The 22,462-nt window shown below is 43.0% G+C and overlaps 1 protein-coding gene across 2 annotated transcripts in view; it reads left to right on the forward strand.

Moving 5' to 3' along the window:
* The first annotated feature begins 3,892 nt into the window (after positions 1-3,892).
* Positions 3,893-22,462, forward strand: part of GLRX3 (glutaredoxin 3) — a 47,837-nt gene continuing 29,267 nt past the window's right edge. For both annotated transcript variants that reach the window (XR_012322092.1, XM_073685094.1), the window contains exons 1-3: positions 3,893-4,046; positions 11,053-11,161; positions 15,296-15,370. Coding sequence is in view for 1 of the 2 variants with exons in the window: in XM_073685094.1 (XP_073541195.1) it covers positions 3,982-4,046; positions 11,053-11,161; positions 15,296-15,370 (249 nt within the window). In the remaining variant the exon portion in view is untranslated. The remainder of the gene's footprint in view (positions 4,047-11,052; positions 11,162-15,295; positions 15,371-22,462) is intronic.

Consider the following 22,462-nt stretch of genomic DNA (forward strand, 5'->3'; position numbering starts at 1 on the left):
GGTGGATACACAGCTGATAGTCCTACTGAATAGACTGTTAGAATTTGTATTATGGCAAGAAAAAAGCAGCTAAGTAAAGAAAAATGAGTGGCCATCATTACTTTAAGAAATAAAGGTCAGTCAGTCCGAAAAATTGGGCAAACTTTGAATGTGTCCCCAAGTGCAGTTGCAAAAACCATCAAGCGCTACAAAGAAACTGGCTCACATGAGGACCGCCCCAGGAAAGGAAGACCAAGAGTCACCTCTGCTTCTGAGGATAAGTTTATCCGAGTCACCAGCCTCACAAATCGCAGGTTGACAGCAGCTCAGATTAGAGACCAGGTCAATGCCACATAGAGTTCTAGCAGCAGACACATCTCTACAACAACTGTTAAGAGGACACTTTGAGCAGCAGGCCTTCATGGTAAAATAGCTGCTAGGAAACCACTGCTAAGGACAGGCAACAAGCAGAAGAGACTTGTTTGGGCTAAAGAACACAAGGAATGGACATTAGACCAGTGGAAATCTGTGCTTTGGTCTGATGAGTCCAAATTTGAGATCTTTGGTTCCAACCACCGTGTTTTTGTGCGACGCAGAAAAGGTGAACGGATGAACTCTACATACCTGGTTCCCACCGTGAAGCATGGAGGAGGAGGTGTGATGGTGTGGGGGTGCTTTGCTGGTGACACTGTTGGGGATTCATTCAAAATTGAAGGAATACTGAACCAGCATGGCTACCACAGCATCTTGCAGTGGCATGCTAGTCCATCCGGTTTGCGTTTAGTTGGACCATCATTTATTTTTTAACAGGACAATGATCCCAAACACACCTACAGGCTGTGTAAGGGCTATCTGACCAAGAGGGAGAGTGATGGGGTGCTACGCCAGATGACCTGGCCTCCACAGTCACCAGACCTGAACCCAATCGAAATGGTTTGAGGTGAGCTGGACCGCAGAGTGAAGGCAAAAGGGCCAACAAGTGCTAAGCATCTCTGGGAACTCCTTCAAGGTTGTTGGAAGACCATTTCCGGTGACTACCTCTTGAAGCTCATCAAGAGAATGCCAAGAGTGTGCAAAGCAGTCATCAAAGTAAAAGGTGGCTACTTTGAAGAACCTAGAATATAAGACATATTTTCAGTTGTTTCACACTTTTTTGTTAAGTATATAATTCCACATGTGTTAATTCATAGTTTTGATGCCTTCAGTGTGAATGTACAATTTTCATAGTCATGAAAATACAGAAAAATCTTTAAATTAGGTGTGTCCAAACTTTTGGTCTGTACTGTATATATATATATATATATATATATATATATATATATATATATATATATATATATATAGTGAGGGAATAATATTAATATCAGGGTTTGTCCTGGGGACTGATAAGGGGGGACTGACTCTAATTTGGGGATTGACATTGCTATAGAAGGGTTTGAATATACTAAACACAGAAGTGTGGAGCTGAAGGGGTTGTCAGGACTTAGGCTCCAAGTCTGCAGTCACTCTATGTGGCTGCAGACTTATGAATCCTCACATCGCATGCACTGCAAGGATTCTCAGGTGCTGGGAGCAGCGGGCAAGTGACCCCAAATATGTGATTTGCATAGATGCGGTCACATGCTGATTAGACATGCGCAGCCCCACTCAGTGCAAGTGTATTGAGCTAGGCAGGACACGTGAAGTCAGAATGTTGCCAAAATTATGCAAAATCGCATCACATGACCATCCGCTCCCTGAGAATCCTCATAGTGTGCAGTGAGTACATTGTGAGGGCTCACAAATCTAAGGTCACATACAGTGCAATGTGAAAGTATTTGGCCCCCTTGAACTTTTCTACCTTTTGTCACATTTCTGGCTTCAAACATAAAGATATAAAATTCTAATTTTTTGGGGAAGAATCAACAACAAGTGGGACACAATCGTGAAGTGGAACGAAATTTATTGCATATTTTAAACTTTGAAAAAAAAAATAAAATGAAAAGTGGGGCGTGCAATATTATTTGGCCCCTTTACTTTCAGTGCAGCAAACTCACTCCAGAAGTTCAGTGAGGATCTCTGAATGATCCAATGTTGTCCTAAATGACTGGTAATGATAAGTAGAATCCACCTGTGTGTAATCAAGTCTCCGTATAAATGCACCTGCTCTGTGATAGTCTCAGGGTTCTGTTTCAAATGCAGAGAGCATCATGAAGACCAAGGAACACACCATGCAGGTCTGAGATACTGTTGTGACGAAGTTTAAAGCCGGATTTGGATACAAAAAGATTTCCCAAGTTTTAAACATCTCAAGGAGCACTGTGCAAGCTATCATATTGAAATGGAAGGAGTATCAGACCACTGCAAATCTACCAAGACCCGGCCGTCCCTCTAAACTTTCATCTCGAACAAGGAGAAGACTGATCAGAGATGCAGCCAAAAGGCCCATGATCACTCTGGATGAACTGCAGAGATCTACAGCTGAGGTGGGAGAGTCTGTCCATAGGACAACAATCAGTCGTACACTGCACAAATCTGGCCTTTATGGAAGAGTGGCAAGAAGAAAGCCATTTCTCAAAGATATCCATAAAAAGTCTCATTTGAAGTTTGCCACAAGCCACCTGGGAGACACACCAAACATGTGGAATAAGGTGCTATGGTCAGATGAAACCAAAATCTAACTTTTTGGCCACAATGCAAAACGATATGTTTGGTGTAAAAGCAACACAGCTCATCACCCTCAAAACACAATCCTCACTGTCAAACATGGTGGTGGCAGCATCATGGTTTGGGCCTGCTTTTCTTCAGCAGAGACAGGGAAGATGGTTAAAATTGATGGGAAGATGGACGGAGCCAAATACAGGACCATTCTGGAAGAAAACCTGTTGGGAGTCTGCAAAAGACCTGAGACTGGGACGGAGATTTTTCTTCCAACAAAACAATGATCCCAAACATAAAGCAAAATCTACAATGGAATGGTTCAAAAATAAACGTATCCAGGTGTTAGAATGGACAAGTCAAAGTCCAGACCTGAATCCAATCGAGAATCTGTGGAAAGAGCTGAAAACTGCTGTTCACAAACGCCCTCCATCCAACCTCAATGAGCTCGAGCTGTTTTGCAAGGAAGAATGGGCAAGAATTTCAGCCTTTCAATGTGCAAAACTGATAGAGACATACCCCAAGTGACTTGCAGCTGTAATCGCAGCAAAAGCTGGCGCTACAAAGTATGAACTAAAGGGGGCCGAATAATATTGCACGCCCCACTTTTCAGTTTTTAATTTGTTAAAAAAGTTTAAAATATCCAATAAATTTCGGTCCACTTCATGATTGTGTCCCACTTGTTGTTGATTCTTCCCCTAAAAATTAGAATTTTATATTTTTATGTTTGAAGCCAGAAATGTGGCAAAAGGTAGAAAAGTTCAAGGGGGCCAAATACTTTCACAATGCACTGTATATTGACTACAGACTTGGAGCTTAAGGCCGGACAACCCCTTTAACTCCAATTAATATTTCCAGAACTTCTGTGCTGTGTAATATATCTTCAGCGCATATTTAGGCTCCACAGGCCGGAAACGTGCACATGCAAGGAAGAAAGTAACCGAATCGTCTTTATTGCATGACAGAAATAGACAAAAAACCCTCTGCAATGGGAAATGTTCACGGCTATGAGTGGTGGCTACTGTTATGCCAGAAACGCGTTAGTGTTTCATGGTTATTATTTGAACCTTTTCCATTGCAAAAGTCTTTTTTTAAATCAATTCTTTGCAATTTCATTAATTTGGAAAGGAAACACAAGCGGTTTACTGGGGTTTCAGCAGTATTAGGGATTTGCACGATCGTGCTGCAGTGACTGCTTCTTCCTTCGCACATTGCTGCAGCCGCAGGGATCAGCAGTGACCTCAGGCATCAGGGGCTCCGCGCTCGGCCAGCGATGTCTGCCTGTCAGGGCACGTGATCCGCACAGACGCTTCTAGTCCCCCGATCGATAGCTCGGCGCTCCGGTGTCCCGTGGTTCCCGGCAGCATGGCGGCGGTGCTGGAGGCCGGCTCTGTCACACATTTCGAGGAGCTGTTACAGAAGAGTGATAAGTACGTGTGTGAGTGACGGGGGTGTGTGAGGAGACCGGGCAGTGTCCTCTCTTTGCACCGAGGGGCTGTGACACCAGAGGCCTCAGTGATGGCTGAGGGTGAACACTGCAGGGAACCGCTCCATGTCTGACCCCTGAGCACTGCAGATCCCAGCATGCCCTGATAGTGTGTGAATAGTGTGTATTATACTGCACCCCCCACACTGACCACAGCGCTGTATACACCAGGTATAACACCCCCACACTGACTGCAGCGCCCTGTACACCGGGTATAACCCCCCACACTGACTGCAGCGCCCTGTACACCGGGTATAACCCCCCACACTGACTGCAGCGCCCTGTACACCGGGTATAACCCCCCACACTGACTGCAGCGCCCTGTACACTGGGTATAACCCCCCACACTGACTGCAGCGCCCTGTACACCGGGTATAACCCCCCACACTGACTGCAGCGCCCTGTACACCGGGTATAACCCCCCACACTGACTGCAGCGCCCTGTACACCGGGTATAACCCCCCACACTGACTGCAGCGCCCTGTACACCGGGTATAACCCCCCACACTGACTGCAGCGCCCTGTACACCGGGTATAACCCCCCACACTGACTGCAGCGCCCTGTACACCGGGTATAACCCCCCACACTGACTGCAGCGCCCTGTACACCGGGTATAACCCCCCACACTGACTGCAGCGCCCTGTACACCGGGTATAACCCCCCACACTGACTGCAGCGCCGTGTACACCGGGTATAACCCCCCACACTGACTGCAGCGCCGTGTACACCGGGTATAACCCCCCACACTGACTGCAGCGCCCTGTACACCGGGTATAACCCCCCACACTGACCGCAGCGCTGTGCACAACGGGTATAACCCCCACACTGACTGCAGCGCCCTGTACACCGGGTATAACCCCCCACACTGACTGCAGCGCCGTGTACACCGGGTATAACCCCCCACACTGACTGCAGCGCCGTGTACACCGGGTATAACCCCCCACACTGACTGCAGCGCCGTGTACACCGGGTATAACCCCCCACACTGACTGCAGCGCCGTGTACACCGGGTATAACCCCCCACACTGACTGCAGCGCCGTGTACACCGGGTATAACCCCCCACACTGACTGCAGCGCCGTGTACACCGGGTATAACCCCCCACACTGACTGCAGCGCCGTGTACACCGGGTATAACCCCCCACGCTGACTGCAGCGCCGTGTACACCGGGTATAACCCCCCCCACGCTGACTGCAGCGCCGTGTACACCGGGTATAACCCCCCACGCTGACTGCAGCGCCCTGTACACCGGGTATAACCCCCCACACTGACCGCAGCGCTGTGCACAACGGGTATAACCCCCACACTGACTGCAGCGCCCTGTACACCGGGTATAACCCCCCACACTGACTGCAGCGCCGTGTACACCGGGTATAACCCCCCACGCTGACTGCAGCGCCGTGTACACCGGGTATAACCCCCCCACGCTGACTGCAGCGCCGTGTACACCGGGTATAACCCCCCACGCTGACTGCAGCCGCCGTGTACACCGGGTATAACCCCCCACGCTGACTGCAGCCGCCGTGTACACCGGGTATAACCCCCCCACGCTGACTGCAGCGCCGTGTACACCGGGTATAACCCCCCACACTGACTGCCGCGCCGTGCACGCCGGGTATAACCCCCCGACGCTGACTGTAGGATCGGTTACTTAGTATAAAATCTTTATTAGATTGGATTTTCACAGCAGTTTTGGTAGTTTTTTTCCTGGTATTTTTATTGTTATTGAGCGTATATTCTGTGAATGATGTAATCTGCAATGTGAAAACACCACAATGCCCAGATGTGACACTTAGAGGGTTTGTCCCAATATAACGTGGATCTGCTCCTCTCGGTGTCCGACCGCTGGGACTGCCAGCTATCTGCAGAATGAGGTTCTGGATTCCCAGGAAAGGACGCCCTCCATTCTGATTGGAGGAGAGGTGTGCACACTCATTGTGGACGGGAGTGCTGCAAAAGGCCAAGCACAGCACTCAAAGATGAAGAGCGGAGCATGTTCCTCACCACTCCATACAGGACAGAGCTCTGCAGAGCCCTAATCTCAGGATCGCATGGGGGGTCCCAACAGTCCTAATGATCAGAAAGTTATCTCCTGCGCTATGGACAAATGATATCGTGTGGAAATGGGAATAATCCTTTAATCATTGCTGTTGTGTAGGATTTTTATTTGATTCATGTGGACACTATGGAGGATAACAGAGTATATAGCAGATGCCTCGGATGGACGTCAATATATATATTTAGATATTTAGTAATTTGTGGCAGAATTTACTAAAAGGCTAATTTTTACCTACATGACTTGCACGTCAGGAAATCAAATCTACTTCTGCTTTAATCAAGAATTTCTCCATTTCCTCATGTGCAGTTTTTCTTTTTTCAGTAGAGTTGAGCACAATGATTCACAGGACTCTGTTCACCATTCATGTCTGTAGTCTGCGGCCGCCGCACCAGAACCTTGTGAATCTCTTCCTACCTGCTGGCATGCACAACTCCTCTTCTGATTGGTTGGGTTGGCACAACGCAGGCATGACATCAGAAGCGGAGCCGGACGTACCGGCAGATCGGATGAGCACAGTGGTTTGGTCCGTGTCTGCTGGACAAGGGTGCTGCTTTTGCTTATTTCTAGTTTTCTAGCAATTTTTACCTGCTAATAGACTGGAGGGGGTCGACTGTGTGGATGGAATGGTGGTGGAGTATGCACATTATCGCACCATTCACTGCTCATAATAACAGAGCGCTGTTCTCCCGTAGAAGTGAGCTGTGTAGTGGTCATACTGCGCAGTGATACTCCATGTGCGTTACTAAGCCCTACACTCTTGGGATCGGGACGCTAGCTATCAGTGAGGTATCCATAAAATAGTGTATGTTTTACCAGCGAAGTACAAATCCTTTAAATGAGTTGTCTACTATGATGACATTGTTGACCTGTCCTCTGCACAGGCCTCAGAGCATGCCCACAACACTCTCCCATAGCCAACATAGGACTCTGCGGATCAGAGCCCTGAGTGATTGGCTGTAGTTGTGGCGTCACCCCTGCTGACTGTTAACAAAGACTGTAGCAGCAGTGGAAAGGCAACACTGGACCTGGGGAGGGGGAGTAACACCTGAGTTTATTATTTTAACCTAATGGAAGAATTAAAATTGTATTCTATTGTTCTGCTGACACATTGGCAGAATACAGCCTGCCATTATTCTTCACCTGTTCTATGGGCGCAAACTGTTGTGTTAGTAGCACTCACTTGGCCTACTACTATTTGTCTAACTCTCCTTTGCTCATGAACACTTTAACACCCAGCGAGAGGGGAGTAGTCACTGTCAGAGAACAAGAAGAGTGGGCATTGGGAGTGTTGGCAGCCCTCACACGTCAGATGGTCGGTGGGTTCAGCCGAATATAGGTAGGGCCTTCAGTGTATTGGAAAGATATAGTTGCTGCTCTTTAACTAAAGCCCCCCATACCCATTAGATAGCCATCATTCAGCCGATCATTTGACTCCTCCTATGTTCTTTATAAGAGAGAGCCACTGCCAGAAATCTCTGGCAGCGACTTATCACTTAAAGAACAAAAGGATTCTCAGTCCGAAATTAGACATACTGGATCTTTAACGCCCTTGTCAATCATCTGTCGGGGGACCCCATACACATTTTTGATTTTTGCAGTGTTTATTTTTTCTGCAAGAAAAACACTGCATGTAAAATGCAGCTATCTGCTGCGGTTATTTGGTACAGAATACACGTGTGATTTGTCTACAGTACATGTTTTAATAAAGTTACTTTTTATTTATGAAAAATGCTGCAAAACTCGTTTGTAGCTTCTTTGCATCTGGAGTGTTGGCAGGAAAAACGCTGCGTGTCAACGTAGCTCTTGACTGTTGTCTGAACCTGTTGATATTGGCAGGTTCTGCTGACGTTAGTCTAATGTTTATGGGGGCCTTAAAGGGTTCGTCCACTACTCAGACAACCCCTTCTGAATCCCTATGTTTCCCCGCCAGTAAAATAACACCTATACTCCTCTCCGGTGCCAGTGCCTTTCCAGAGGTGTCGGCACTGTCTCTCCTAGGGCTCCCTGTGGCCAATTAGCGCTGGCTTCACTCCCCTCTCCTACAGATGGAATTGACATCCAAAAGAAATGAGACGGAAGCAGCCGCAGCTCTCCCTTCCTCCGGATGTCTTGATTTGTCTAAAGGAGAGGGAAGACAGCGGTGATTGGCCGCAGGGATCGCATGACATAATGTCATGCTATCCCCGGGAGAGTCAATACCGACACCGTTGGAACGGCGCCTGCACCTGAGGCAAGAGTAGGTGTCATTATTTTACTGTGGAGAAACTTAAGGATTCAGAAGGGGTTGTCCGAGTAGTGGCTAACTACTTTACGCTGCAACTAATTTTTTGCTCCAGTCCATCTAACTTAACAACAAAGGAATTTTGCAAATAATCTTGTTTAAAAAATGTATCCTACTGTTTTGTGATGGCAGCTCATGTACAGACTAATGTGTCTCCATGGTACCAGACTACAAACCCCATAGCTAGCAGACATAAATAGGATCCCCCGCTTTGTTCCATCCTTATATTTTAGAAGAGTCCCTTGACTATAGTGTAAAGTAGAACTCTTCTCTCCAAATATGTGGTTTTGAATGAAAAATTCCTACAATCCACATGACGTTTCCATCCGGCACAACAGACCTTTCTCAATCACAATGTGAGGCGGAAAAATAGTTTGTCTGGAATGCAGAAAACTACCTTATACCTGGCCTCACTGCATACCTAGCATTACTACTCCCATGCCATAGCAATTGGCCTATAACTATTTACATGCTCATGTACTGCTTTCAAAGATAAGTCCAGAAATACCTTTACATGGCCGGTCCGTTCCTCTGTTACTGAGAAATCAGAGTTTGAATTCATATGCAAATGAGGCTGAAGAGCTGTTTATAGATCTGAAGCCTCTGTCACTCCATCTCTATTCCCCGCCCAACACGGCCTCTTCCTGCTTGTTCAAATGCGTATTTTGATCACATGATACTTTTTATACATGTTGTCCTACTCCAAGCTGCATAGGCTTGAGAGCCAACTACCAATTAAGTAAATCTGGAGATGTGCATCTCTGTAATGAGGAGGGGTGTTGACTAATGACATCAACACCCTATATAAGGTGTGCTTAATTATTAGGCAACCTCCTTTCCTTCGGCAAAATGGGTCAGAAGAGAGATTTGACGGGCTCTGAAAAGTCCAAAATTGTGAGATGTCTTGCAGAGGAATGCGGCAGTCTTGAAATTTCCGAACTTTTGAAGCATGATCACCGAACAATCAAGCGTTTCATGGCAAATAGCCAACAGGGTCGCAAGAAGCGTGTTGGCCAAAAAAGGCGCAAAATAACTGCCCATGAATTGAGGAAAATCAAGCGTGAAGCTGCCAAGATGCCATTCGCCACCAGTTTTCCATATTTCAGAGCTGCAACGTTACTGGAGTATCAAAAAGCACAAGGTGTGCGATACTCAGGGACATGGCCAAGGTAAGGAAGGCTGAAAAACGACCACTTTGAACAAGAAACATAAGATAAAACGTCAAGAATGGGGCAAGAAATATCTTAAGACTGATTTTTCAAAGGTTTTATGGACTGATGAAATGAGAGTGACTCTTGATGGGCCAGAGGCTGGATCAGTAAAGGGCAGAGAGCTCCACTCCGACTCAGACACCAGCAAAGTGGAGGTGGGGTACTAGTATGGGCTGGTATCATCAAAGATGAACTTGTGGGACCTTTTCGGGTTGAGGATGGAGTGAAGCTCAACTCCCAGACCTACTGCCTGTTTCTGGAAGACAACTTCTTCAAGCAGTGGTACAGGAAGAAGTCGGTATCGTTCAAGAAAAACATGATTTTCATGCAGGACAATGCTCCATCACATGCATCCAACTACTCCACAGCGTGGCTGGCCAGTAAAGGTCTAAAAGAAGAAAAAATAATGACATGCCCCCCTTGTTCACCTGATCTGAACCCCATAGAGAACCTGTGGTCCATCATAAAATGTGAGATCTACAGGGAGGGAAAACAGTACACCTCTTGGAACAGTGTCTGGGAGGCTGTGGTGGCGGCTGCACGCAATGATGATCAAAAACAGATCAAGCAAGTGACAGAATCTATGGATGGAAGGCTGTTGAGTGTCATCATAAAGAAAGGTGGCAATATTCATCACTAATTTTTTTTGTTTTTGTTTTTGCATGTCAGAAATGTTTATTTCTAAATTTTGTGCACTGATATTGGTTTACCTGGTGAAAATAAACAAGTGAGATGGGATTATATTTGGTTTTTATTAAGTTGCCTAATAATTCTGCACAGTAATAGTTACCTGCACAAACAGATATCCTCCTAAGATAGCCAAATCTAAAAAAAAACCCCACTCCAACTTCCAAAACTATTAAGCTTGGATATTTGAGTCTTTTGGGTTGATTGAGAACATAGTTGTTGATCAATAATAAAAATAATCCTCTAAAATACAACTCGCCTAATAATTCTGTACAATGTGATTTCCAAGAAATGAGTCGAGACTCCAGCAAGAGGAGGCTTGGAATAGATCTGGAGTGACAGAGGCTACAGATCTACCATAGCTCTTTAGCCTCATTTGCATATCAATTCAAACGCTTCTCAGTAATGAACAGACTGGGCATGTAAAGGTATTGCTGGACTTATCTTTAAAACAGCAACATGTGCAAATAAATAATTTAAAGGGTAAAATCATTGGGTTTTCTATGTGTTGGAGGACAGGACTGGTCCTCTAGAGAGAGATTCTTTTTGCAACGTCAATCTGTTCTGCCCATGGGAAAAGGATCCCAAGTAGAGGACCTCCTCCATTTATTCAGGATTCTCTAATTGTGACAGTGGATTTCGGTGCATTTTGATTTTGGTGATTTTAATAAATCTACCCCTTTGACTTATCAGTTCTATTTCTATTTTCAGGGCTTTGCTCGTTGTACATTTTTGGGCTCCATGGGCTCCTCAGTGTTCTCAAATGAATGATGTTATGGCCGAACTGGCCAAGGTCCAGCCCGGAGTCACATTTGTAAAGGTATAGTACCATCTGAAAAATAACATTAAAGGGATTGTCCTTCTTTCAGGACAATATTTATTTTCTTGCTTAGGGTATGTGCACATGTTGAGTATTTGCAGCAGATTTTTCAGCAGCAAAAACCAGAATGTTGCCAGGAAAAATACTGCATAAAATATGCGAGTTTTTGATGCATTTTTTCATGCGTTTTTTTTGACCATTCATTTGAAAGGATGAAATAGCTGCAAAAACGCTTAAAGAATTGACTCATTGCAGATTTGAACAATCTGCAGGATGTGCATGATATTTCAGAAAGTTCATTGCCTGTGTTGGTACTGTAAAACGCTGCATTGTTTTTCAGCAAAAACGTAGCATTTGAACAAGCCTCTGTTGCTTTGTGTATTGCTGGCTGCAGAATGAGTTAACAGAGGATCCATTAGTGAGTTCCCTCTGACGTTCCAATGGGAGAGTTCCTAAATTTTTTTTTTTATACAACGGATGAGTATTGAACACGTCGCCCAATTTTAAATATATTTCTAAAGGTGCTATTCACATGAAATTCTCACCAGATGTCGGTAACAACCCGTCCAATCCACACAGGCAAAGGAATCACATCATAGATGTCCATAAATTAGGTATAATAATGAGGAATGACACAGGGAAAAAGTACCGTATTTAAACACGCTTACTGAAATTTAATTAATAGTTTGTACAAAAGCCTTTGTTGGTGATGAAGCTTCAAGATGCCTCCTGTATGGAGAAACTAGTCGCAGGCATTGCTCAGGTGTGATTTTTGGCTCATTTTTCCACACAAACATTCTTCACATCCTGAGGGTCCCGTGGGCTCCTTCTATGAACTCTGAGCTTTACTTCCTTCCATACATTTTCTATTGGATTCTGGTCCGGTGATCGGCTCGGCCATTCTAGCAGCTTTGTTTTCTTTCTCTGAAACCAGTTGAGAGTTTCTTTGGCTGTGTGTCTGGGATCATTGTCTTGCTGAAATGTCCATCCTTGTTTCATCTTCATCATCCTGGTAGATGGCAGCAGATTTTTATCAAGAATGCCTTGGTACATTTGTCCATTCATCCTTCCTTCAATCATATGAAGTTTGCCAGTGCCATATGCTGAAAACCGCCCCACACCATGATGTTCCCAGCTCCAAACTTCACTGTTGGTATGGTGTTTTTGGTGTGATACTTAATGCCTTTTGGCCTCCAAGCATGGTGTGTATTATGGCATCGAAAGAGTTGAATTTTGGTCTCATCTGACCAGACTATATTCTCCAGTATTTCACAGGCTTGTCTAAATGTTGTTGAGCAAACTGTAAACTCGCTTGAGCATGGTTTTTGTTCAGCAATAGAGTCTTGCATGGTGAGTGTGCATATAGGTCAAGGAGGTTCTGTGCATTACTTAGTTTTCTTTGAAACAATTGTACCTGCGGATTCCAGGCCTTTCTGTAGCTCTCCATAGGTGGTCCTTGGCTCTTGAACAACTCTTCTGATAATTCTTTTCACTCCTCTGTCTGAAATCTTGCAGGGAGCACCTGGTTGTGGCTGCTTTATGGTAAATTTATGTTCTTTCCATTTCTGGATTATGGCCCCAACAGCACTCAGTGGAACTTCTGTAGTTTAGAAATTCTGTAACCAATGCCATCAGTATGGTTTGCAACAATAAGGTTGCAAAGGTCTTGAGACAGCTCACTGGGTTTACTCATCGTGAGAGGTTTCTTGTGTGTTACCTTGGTAATAAGACACCTTTTTATAGACAACCAGCTGATCTTATTTTTCACTAAGTGACCGGATTACTTTCTAATTACTGATAGATTTCTGCTGGTGGCATGACTCTCCAGGGCTTTTTGCACCTCTCTTTCTTCATGTGTTCAATACTTTTTTCCTGTGTAATTTCTCATTATTACACATAACTTAATTTACGGACAGTTATGGTTTGATTTTTTTTTCCTGTGTGGATTGGATGGGTTGTTACCGACATCTGGGGAGAATTTCATGTCAATAGCACCTTTTCGAAATAGATTTACTTAGAAAATTGGTGACATGTTCAATACTTATTTCACCCACTGCAGCTCCTCTCCGCTAATTATGGCCTCAGACCACATAACAGTTGAATGTGCAGGGAAATAAAAATGACTATAAAAGCCAAACGGTGCAACATTTTTAATGATGGCAAAATTTATTTTTAGCTCCAAATACCTGTATTTAAGTAAAAAATAAAATAAAATAGCTCCAGCATTGGACAATTTCTTTAATTTGGCTTAAAGTATTTTATAATGTTTGTACATCTTTATCCATCAGCTATAGACCCTGGCGTCTGCCAGACCCAGGAGATACTATGTTGTACTGCATGTAGATGGACCACGTTGGAGCTATTCATTTGACCCTGACCTGTTCTTTATTGTTAAAGGGAATCTTTTGGCAGGTTTTTGTGATGTAATCTGCCAGCAGCATGATGCAGGGACAGAGACCCTGATTCCAGTCATGTCTCACTTAGTAGTTTACTGGGTGTGACAGTTGTGATAGAATCTACATTTTAGCAGTTCTCGGAATGCTGAGTTGTGTATAACCCCGCCCACACCACTGATTGGCTGCTTTCTGTCAATAAACAGAAAACAGCCAGTCAGTGGTGGGGACCTGGTTGGACCAGGAGGCACGAGGCACCTATTCCTCTAGTAATAATCTCCTGCTGATAAAACACTGATTTTATTGAAACAGCAAAGCACAGAATAATAAGTGATACATCGCCGGAATCAGGGTCTTTGCCCCTATATCACTGTGCTCTTTGATTACATAGCAAAAACCTTTTGTCAGATTCCTTTTAAAGTGTGCCTTCAGTTATGTAGAAAAATGATTAACATTCAGGATTTTGCACAATAAATAGACTTGTAGTAGTAGGTGATAGACACGCGGCGGTTGGAGCTGCAGGCTACTTACTGCGCCCCTACCTATTTCTAGGCTCCTGTCTGTAGTAGGCCAAAATGGCAGACTACAAAATACTGTGCTGACCCTAACGCAGTAGCTGGCAAACAATGGATCAAAGGATTCGGTGATAAGTGATGGATCGTTGGGGGGTCTTTCCAATGAGACCCTTCTGAAATGCCTCATCGGAATGGCGGCCATCACTCCGTTCATTCTCGTTGGGACTCCTGTAGATCTCTGGCAGCGTCAAAGTGAATGAATGGATTGTTGGCGTCAGTGTGCGGCCTCCGATATTTGAGATGTGGAGTGGAGACACATTGCCCCATGTGGTTTCTGTGTCGATCACATTCCCTGGCCATTTCTTTATTCACCCCCATAGTCATGCCACATTTCGACAGCTGGTGCCGCGCGTACCGTGCATGCATTAATGGAGGGAACGAGGCTTAGTATAACATAAAGGACAAATGCAGATTCAAGGACTGGGGCCATTCTAAAGAAGCTGTCACATCAATGCCAACCTGCCCTTTCCTGAAAACCTTCGCCTTCCGCCTCCTGACCGGCTGACTAATGTTCGATCGCCGGTCACCATTTGTCTTTAATAATTACCGAGCATTATCGCTCAGAAACGAGCTGCTGCGCGAAGGGTTAAGCGTAAAATTTACCAGACATCAATAGCTTATTGAAGAAATTCTCCTTTTCCCCTCTCTCTTTTTCTTTCTTTTTTTTTCCTTTTGCTTCATAATTTGCAGAGAGCTGCAAATGTCAGTCTTGATGTACTGCCTCTCGAAATTAGTCAATAGAGCAAACAGCTAGAATTGCTGTGGGCAGAAAATAAGCACTGTAATCATGACATAACCGGGGTCAGTGATTTATGGATTTCAATATAGTAGTAGCTGCATATGATTGAAAATTTACTAGGTCACTAGTGCACCAAAAAAAATTTTTATTTGCAGCCTCGGGGCATCTTTTGAAATGTGCAACAAAATAAGACCCCTTGAACCTGTTTTGTCACAGTGCACGCTCAGTGGATGACAGGGGCAGCCCGGCGAGCCTCATTTAAATGCAAATGACTTGCAAAGTTTTGCATTCAACTCCATTTTAAACATCCCAAGTATCCCTGCGAGGGTTTTCTAAAACATGTGCCATAAAAAGGGGACATGAAAATAAAATTACTTCAACATTGTATTTTTTTATTTTTTTTCCTTTTTTTTTTTATTATTTGAAGCTTGAAGCCGAAGCTATTCCTGAAGTGTCGGAGAAGTACGAGATCACCTCTGTGCCAACCTTCTTGTTTTTTAAGGTAGGAAACGCCACAGAAATGCATAAATTGTGTGTATGGGAGATGTGTGTGTGTATATAGATGTGTATATGTTTGTTTGGACAAATATTAACCCCTTCCCCTACCTCCCAATGGTCTATGTTGAGTTCAGGTGCATGGAACAGGCTTAGGATCTGAGCCCACTCCACACACGGCGAGTGCCATCTGTGTAATACAGCCGACATCTGCCTGCCTCCAACAGCAGCTATAGTCACTAGCTCTGATCACTGCTGTCTAAACCCTTAAATGCTATCAATCAGTGACAGCGGCATTCAAAGCATGCAGTCCTGCCTGACGCCCATCAACAAACCCCCTCTCGCCCCGCAAAGCAACTGTGGGGTGATAGTGAGGGGCCTGATGAAGGCCCTTGTTGCCTTCTTGGCAGTCTTGTGAAGCCTAAACACGGGTTGGTCATCATAAGAGACGATCATTTTGTCTATATACTGCAATGCTTCAGTATAGCGGGAAATATAGGACAAGCAAACAAATGATTGCAGGTTAGTCCCCTATGGGGACTTAAAAAGTAAAGTGTAAATTTTGTAAAAATATATTATATAAAAAATAAAAAAATAATTCTAAAAGAATATATTTGTGTGTATGTATGTATATAATAAATAAAGTACGTATATATATATATATGTATGCACACGCACAAATATATATTTTTTATATTATATATTTTTAATCATAGAATGGTAGAGTTGGAAGGGACCTCCTGGGTCATCTGGTCCAACCCCCTGCTCAAAGCAGGATTCACTAGATCATCTCAGACAGATGTCTGTCCAGCCTCTGTTTGAAGACGTCCATTGAAGGGGAACTCACCACCTCTCGTGGCAGCCTGTTCCACTCATTAATCACCCTAACTGTCAAAAAGTTTTTTCTAATATCTAATCTGTGTCTCCTCCCATTTAGTTTCATCCCATTGCTTCTAGTCTTTCCTTGTGCAAATGAGAATAAAGATGATCCTTCTACAATGTGACAGCCCTTGACATATTTGTAGACAGCTATTAAGTCTCCTCTCAGTCTTCTTTTTTGCAAGCTAAACATTCCCAAATCCTGCAACCGTTCCTCATAGGACATGGTTTGCAGACCAGTCACCATTCTGGTCGCTCTTCTCTGAACTTGCTCCAGTTTGTCTATGTCTTTTTTAAAATGTGGTGCCCAAAACTGTACACAGTATTCCAGATGAGGTCTGACCAAAGAGGAGTAAAGACCGATAATGACTTCACGTGATCTAGACTGTATGCTTCTGTTAATACATCCCAGAATTGTATTTGCCTTTTTTGCTGCTGCATCACACTGTTGACTCATGTTCAGTCTATGATCTATTAGTATACCTAAGTCTTTTTCACATGTACTGTTGCTTAGCTCTATTCCTCCCATTCTGTATATGCTTTTTTCATTTTTATTGCCCAGATGTAGTACTTTGCATTTTTCCCTGTTAAAAACCATTCTGTTGGTTGCTGCCCACTGCTCCAGTTTATTTAGGTCTTTTTGAATCCTCTCTCTCTCTTCTCTAGTATTAGCTATCCCTCCTAGCTTTGTGTCATCAGCAAATTTAATCAGTTTACCCTCAGTTCCTTCATCTAAATCATTGATAAAGATGTTGAACAATACAGGTCCCAGGACGGAGCCCTGTGGTACCCCACTTGAGACATTCATCCAGCTGGATGTGAAGCCATTTACAACCACCCTTTGAGTCCGATCACTAAGCCAGTTATGAATCCACCTAACAGTTGCCTGGCCCATTGCATACTTGGTCATTTTTTCAATAAGGATGGTGTGAGATACTTTGTCAAATGCTTTGCTGAAGTCAAGATATACTATATCTACAGCATTTCCCTGATCCACCCAGTCAGTGATTCTGTCATAGAAGGAAATTAAGTTAGTCTGACATGACTTGTTAGTTACAAACCCATGCTGACTCTGGTTAATCACTTCATTCTTATCCATGTACTTACATACATGTTGTTTAATAATTTGTTCAAAGATCTTTCCTGGTATAGAAGTCAGACTCACCGGCCTATAGTTCCCTGGGTCCACCTTCTTCCCCTTTTTGAAGATAGGAACAACATTTGCTCTTCTCCAGTCTTCTGGGACTTCTCCTGTTCTCCAAGAATTTTCAAAGATTATGGAGAGTGGTTCTAAAATTTCTTCTACGATCTCCTTCAGTACTCTGGGGTGTAATTCATCTGGACCTGGAGACTTGAACTCATTTATGTTAGCTAAATATTCCCTCACAATCTTTCTGTTTACAGATAACTTGGATTCCTCTATTCCTTTAAAAGGACAGTGAAGATCAGTTGATGTTACATTTTCTTTCTGAGAGAAAACAGATGCAAAATAGGAATTAAAAAGTTCGGCCTTCTCAACATCCTCTCTTACCATTTCTCCATTTTCATCCTGTAAAAATCCTATAGCATCTTTGACTTTTCTTTTACTTTTGACATACCCCCCCCAAATCCTTTTTTATTGCTTTTGACATCTCTTGCAAGCCTTAATTCATTGTCAGCTTTAGCTAACCTGATACGTGCCCTGCAGGATCTGCAGACTGCATTATAATCTTCTTTAGATATGCCTCCCTCTTTCCATTTAATAAACATTTCTTTCTTTCTTTTTAGCATGTGTTTAAGTTCTGTGTTCATCCATCCTGGTTTCCTTAAATGCTTCCCATTCTTCCTACTTTTCGGGATTGTTAACGATTGTGCTTTGAGAATCTCATTTTTAAAAATTTCCCATCCTTCCTGGACATTTTTGTCCTTAAAGACATCCAGCCATTGGATCCCTCCTATTCTCTTTCTGAGTCTCTTAAAATTTGCCTTTCTAAAATCTAACCTTGAAGTTTGAGTCTTCACATGTCTTCCTCCTCTAGTTATCCAAAATTCTATAATAGCATGATCGCTGCCTCCTAGGGTCCCAGCCACCTTTACCTCCTCAACCATTTCCTCCCTGTTTATAAGGATTAGATCCAAAGTAGCAGATCCCCTTGTTTTCTCCCCTACCTTTTGGAAGATAAAGTTGTCAGCAAGAGAGGATAAGAATTTGCTTGACCTGTTAGTTTTACTTGAGAGAGATTCCCAACAAATGTCTGGATAGTTGAAATCTCCCATGACCACTACGTCATATTTTTTGGAGAACTTGGTCATTTGATACATAAAGAGTTCATCCATATCTTCAGCTTGCCCAGGTGGCCTGTAGTAAATGCCTACAATGGTGTCCTTTCCGTTGTTCTCTCCTTGTATTCTTACCCAAACAGTTTCCACAGAACTCCCAGTCTCTGAAGCTTCAATCTCTGTGCAGATATACGCTTTTCTAACATACAATGCGACACCTCCTCCTCGTTTATCAAGTCTGTTTCTTGCAAATAAGTTGTATCCTTTTAGCCTTTTATTCCAATCATGTGTATCGTCCCACCAAGTTTCAGTGATTCCAATGACATCATATTCCTTTTCCTGCATTAGTAGTTCCAATTCTCCTTGTTTGTTGCCCATGCTTTGTGCATTTGTATAAAAACATTTTAGTTTGTGATTGGTTTCTCTTCCTCCCATATTTTTATTATTTAGATTTTTTTGTCTTTGTTCTTCTTTTCCACTTCCAGTAGCAGGGATCTCAATAGTATTTGTCAGCTGTATGGCTTTTTCTGGCCTTTTGCTTCCCTTCCCACATTGTTCTAGTTTAAAGCTCTTCTGATGAGTGTAGCAAGGCGACTTCCAAATACATGTTTTCCAGTCTTCGTAAGGTGCACCCCATCTCTAGCAAGTAGTCCATCGTATAGGTAATTCATTCCGTGATCCAGAAATCCAAATCCTTGTTGACGGCACCATCGACGTAGCCAGTTGTTCACCTGTAGAATCTTATTCCACCTCATTGTTCCATGGCCATCCACTGGGAGGATGGATGAGAAGACCACCTGCGCTCCCAATTCTTTCACTTTCTTGCCTAAGTCTTTACAAAATTTACACTCTACTTTTCAAGTCTATATATATATATATATATATATATATATATATATATATATATATATATATATATATATATATATATATATATGTGTGTGTATATATATATTATATCTAATATAATTTGAATTGTTCCACTTTTGTCCCTTTTTAACAACAAATGAAATAAAATGTAAACCTATGTTATATCGCCATGTCTGTAAAAGTCTGACCCATCAAATTATAAAATGAATTAACCCATACGGTAAATGCTGTAAAGCAAAAAATTAAATAGAAAATAGAAACAATGGAATTGCAAAATATTGCTCTCTGCTCCTTCCCCCAAAAATGTTATAAAAATTGAGCAAAACATCATATGGACCTCAAAATACAAACTGCAGCTAACTATGCAAAATAACAAGCCCTCACACTGTTCTAATGATTAAAAAGTTACGGGTTTTCTTTCTGCAACTTCACAATGCTTGGAATTTTTTTTCCTGTTTTCCAGTACATTATATGGTAAAATCTCCTCTCCGCAAAAAAAATCAAACCCCTCATACGGCTATGACAACTCTTGGAAGAAGTAGAGAAAAAAACTTAGAGCACAAAAAGTTATTATATTTTTTTTAATTTAATGCCTGCTCACCATCCAGACCTCTGGTGTTTATTTAATCTATACATATATTAATTCTATACATTGTTGTGGCATCCATTTATATTAGGCGCTGCCACATGGATATCTCCAGTGTTCGGTGGACCCCATTCACTTATAATGGGACTAAGCTGCACTGAGGTGTCACCTGAGAAGAATCTAAGAACCCCTGATTTTTTTAAGTTGTTCCAGTGCATCTAGTTTGCATTTATACTGTTCTTTATGCTGAGCACAGCTTTGGGGTTTCCTCCTAAATCTCTGAAAAAACAGGATTGAGACAAAAAAAAACTCCTGACGGAGTCATTCAGTATAGTGGGATGGACTGAGTCACTTTGGCTTTTGATCCAGCAGTATCCTATTTTTTTCAGGCTGATAATTAGGACGATTGTCTACTTTTCTGTCCACCTGAAAAGTTCACTGGCAGAACTTGGCCACATTGACATCGTTTTCCTTTCCGTCAGGCTTCCATTTGACTCACTTTTTTTTTTTTGTATTTACATGGAAACACCTATGCAGTGCTCAAAGTAGTGTGCAGGATAAATGTGACCCGAGCCTAAAAATAAACACGTGTGTAAATAATCGTAATTAAAACTTTTCTGTCGTTATGTGTCTTTTGCTGCAGTGACATACAGCGAGCAAACTGTGCCGTTATGGTGCCATCTGCGCTCTACTGCTCGGTAACCAACCAAAACGAGAGGGGGCAGGATGGGATTGTGACTGTATTTATCTGACTACAAAGGTTCGCTTATAGTCTGTTACCATAGAAACATTGTAGCTACAAAATACCTTCATTAATTTTAGACATGCTGGAGCAGCAAAAAATAAATAAAAATGTGAAGGTGAAACCTTCCTGAAGTCTCGACAAGGCTTCTGTACCATCTTTACCCATTGTTCAGTAGGAATTACCTTGCATCCCACCCATATAAAAAAATCACCATGCCCCCCAAAAATAGAAGGTGCAGACTTGTGAGCCGAGTCCATACAGAGCCGCTGTATTCAGCATGTCAGCCCCAGGTGAACAGACACACTTTTTGTAACTATATAATGATAATTTTACGTAAATTCTTTTTTGTTACTCCTTCTATCTGTGCCTAGCGTCGGAGTTTCTGCGTGTTCTCGCCTGACATTCATGGTGTTGTGTGGGTGTAGATCCCCCTCTGTTGGTCAGGACGCGTCCATAACTTTTTTTTTTCTTGCATCTTTTTGAACAGTGAGAATCTTTTAATTTCCTTGTATTTGGGGAATTTCTTAGTTCTTCTGTGGTCAAACATGACGCCTTTACGTGATTGGCGGTTTGCCTTGTTATTATGCAGGATAATAGTTCAGATCTGGCTGCCTAACTCTGCTGTGTGCCATAGGGTAAATGGTGATTATAATGATTGTCAGCCCGCTGTCCCTGAAACCGAAAATATTGCAAATGGGTTACGGGATTCAGGGACTTAATAGCCTGCTCAGGGTCCTATATTTACGAAAGACCTCTCCTGCCTTCTGTATTTCTGGAATTTTTTATTTTTTGTTATAAAGATGTATATAGAGATGAGCGGACCCATGGAAAGTCAGGTTCTCGAAACAATGGGGATATGAACTTTGGAGCTGAACATTTTCTTTCTCTCTCTTTTCTCTCTCTTTCTCTCTCTCTTTCTCTCTCTTTTTCTCTCTTTCTCTCTCTTTTTCTCTCTTTCTCTCTCTTTCTCTCTCTTTCTCTCTCTTTCTCTCTCTCTTTCGCTCTTTCTCTCTCTCTCTCTCTCTCTTTCTCTTCTCTCTTTCCTCTTTCTCTCTCTCTCTCTCTTTCTCTCTTTCTCTCTCTTTCTCTCTCTTTCTCTCTTTCTCTCTCTCTTTCTCTCTCTCTTTATCTTTCTCTCTCTTTCTCTCTCTTCTCTCTCTTTCTCTCTCTTTCTCTCTCTTTCTCTCTCTTTCTCTCTCTTTCTCTCTCTTTCTCTCTCTTTCTCTCTCTTTCTCTCTCTTTCTCTCTTTCTCTTTCTCTCTCTTTCTCTTTCTCTCTCTTTCTCTCTCTTCTCTCTCTTTCTCTCTCTTTCTTTCTCTCTCTTTCTTTCTCTCTCTTTCTCTTTCTCTCTCCTCTCTCTCTCCTTTCTCTCTCTCTTTCTCTCTCTCTTTCTCTCTTTCTCTCTTTCTCTCTTTCTTCTTTCTCTCTCTCTTTCTCTCTCTCTCTTTCTCTCTCTCTCTTTCTCTCTCTCTCTTTCTCTCTCTCTCTTTCTCTCTCTCTCTTTCTCTCTCTCCTTTCTCTCTCTCTTTCTCTCTCTCTCTTTCTCTCTCTCTTTCTCTCTCTCTCTTTCTCTCTCTCTCTTTCTCTCTCTCTCTTTCTCTCTCTCTCTTTCTCTCTCTCTCTCCTCTCTCTCTCTTTCTCTCTCTCTCTTTCTCTCTCTCTCTTCTCTCTCTCTCTTTCTCTCTCCTCTCTCTCTCTCTCTCTCTCTTCTCTCTTCTCTTTCTTCTCTCTCTCTTTCTCTCTCCCTCTCGCCTCTCTCT

Source organism: Phyllobates terribilis, unplaced genomic scaffold (genome assembly GCF_046119375.1).
Source record: "Phyllobates terribilis strain yellow unplaced genomic scaffold, ASM4611937v1 Scaffold_5__5_contigs__length_657084704, whole genome shotgun sequence".
NCBI classification, from domain to species: Eukaryota; Metazoa; Chordata; class Amphibia; order Anura; family Dendrobatidae; genus Phyllobates; species Phyllobates terribilis.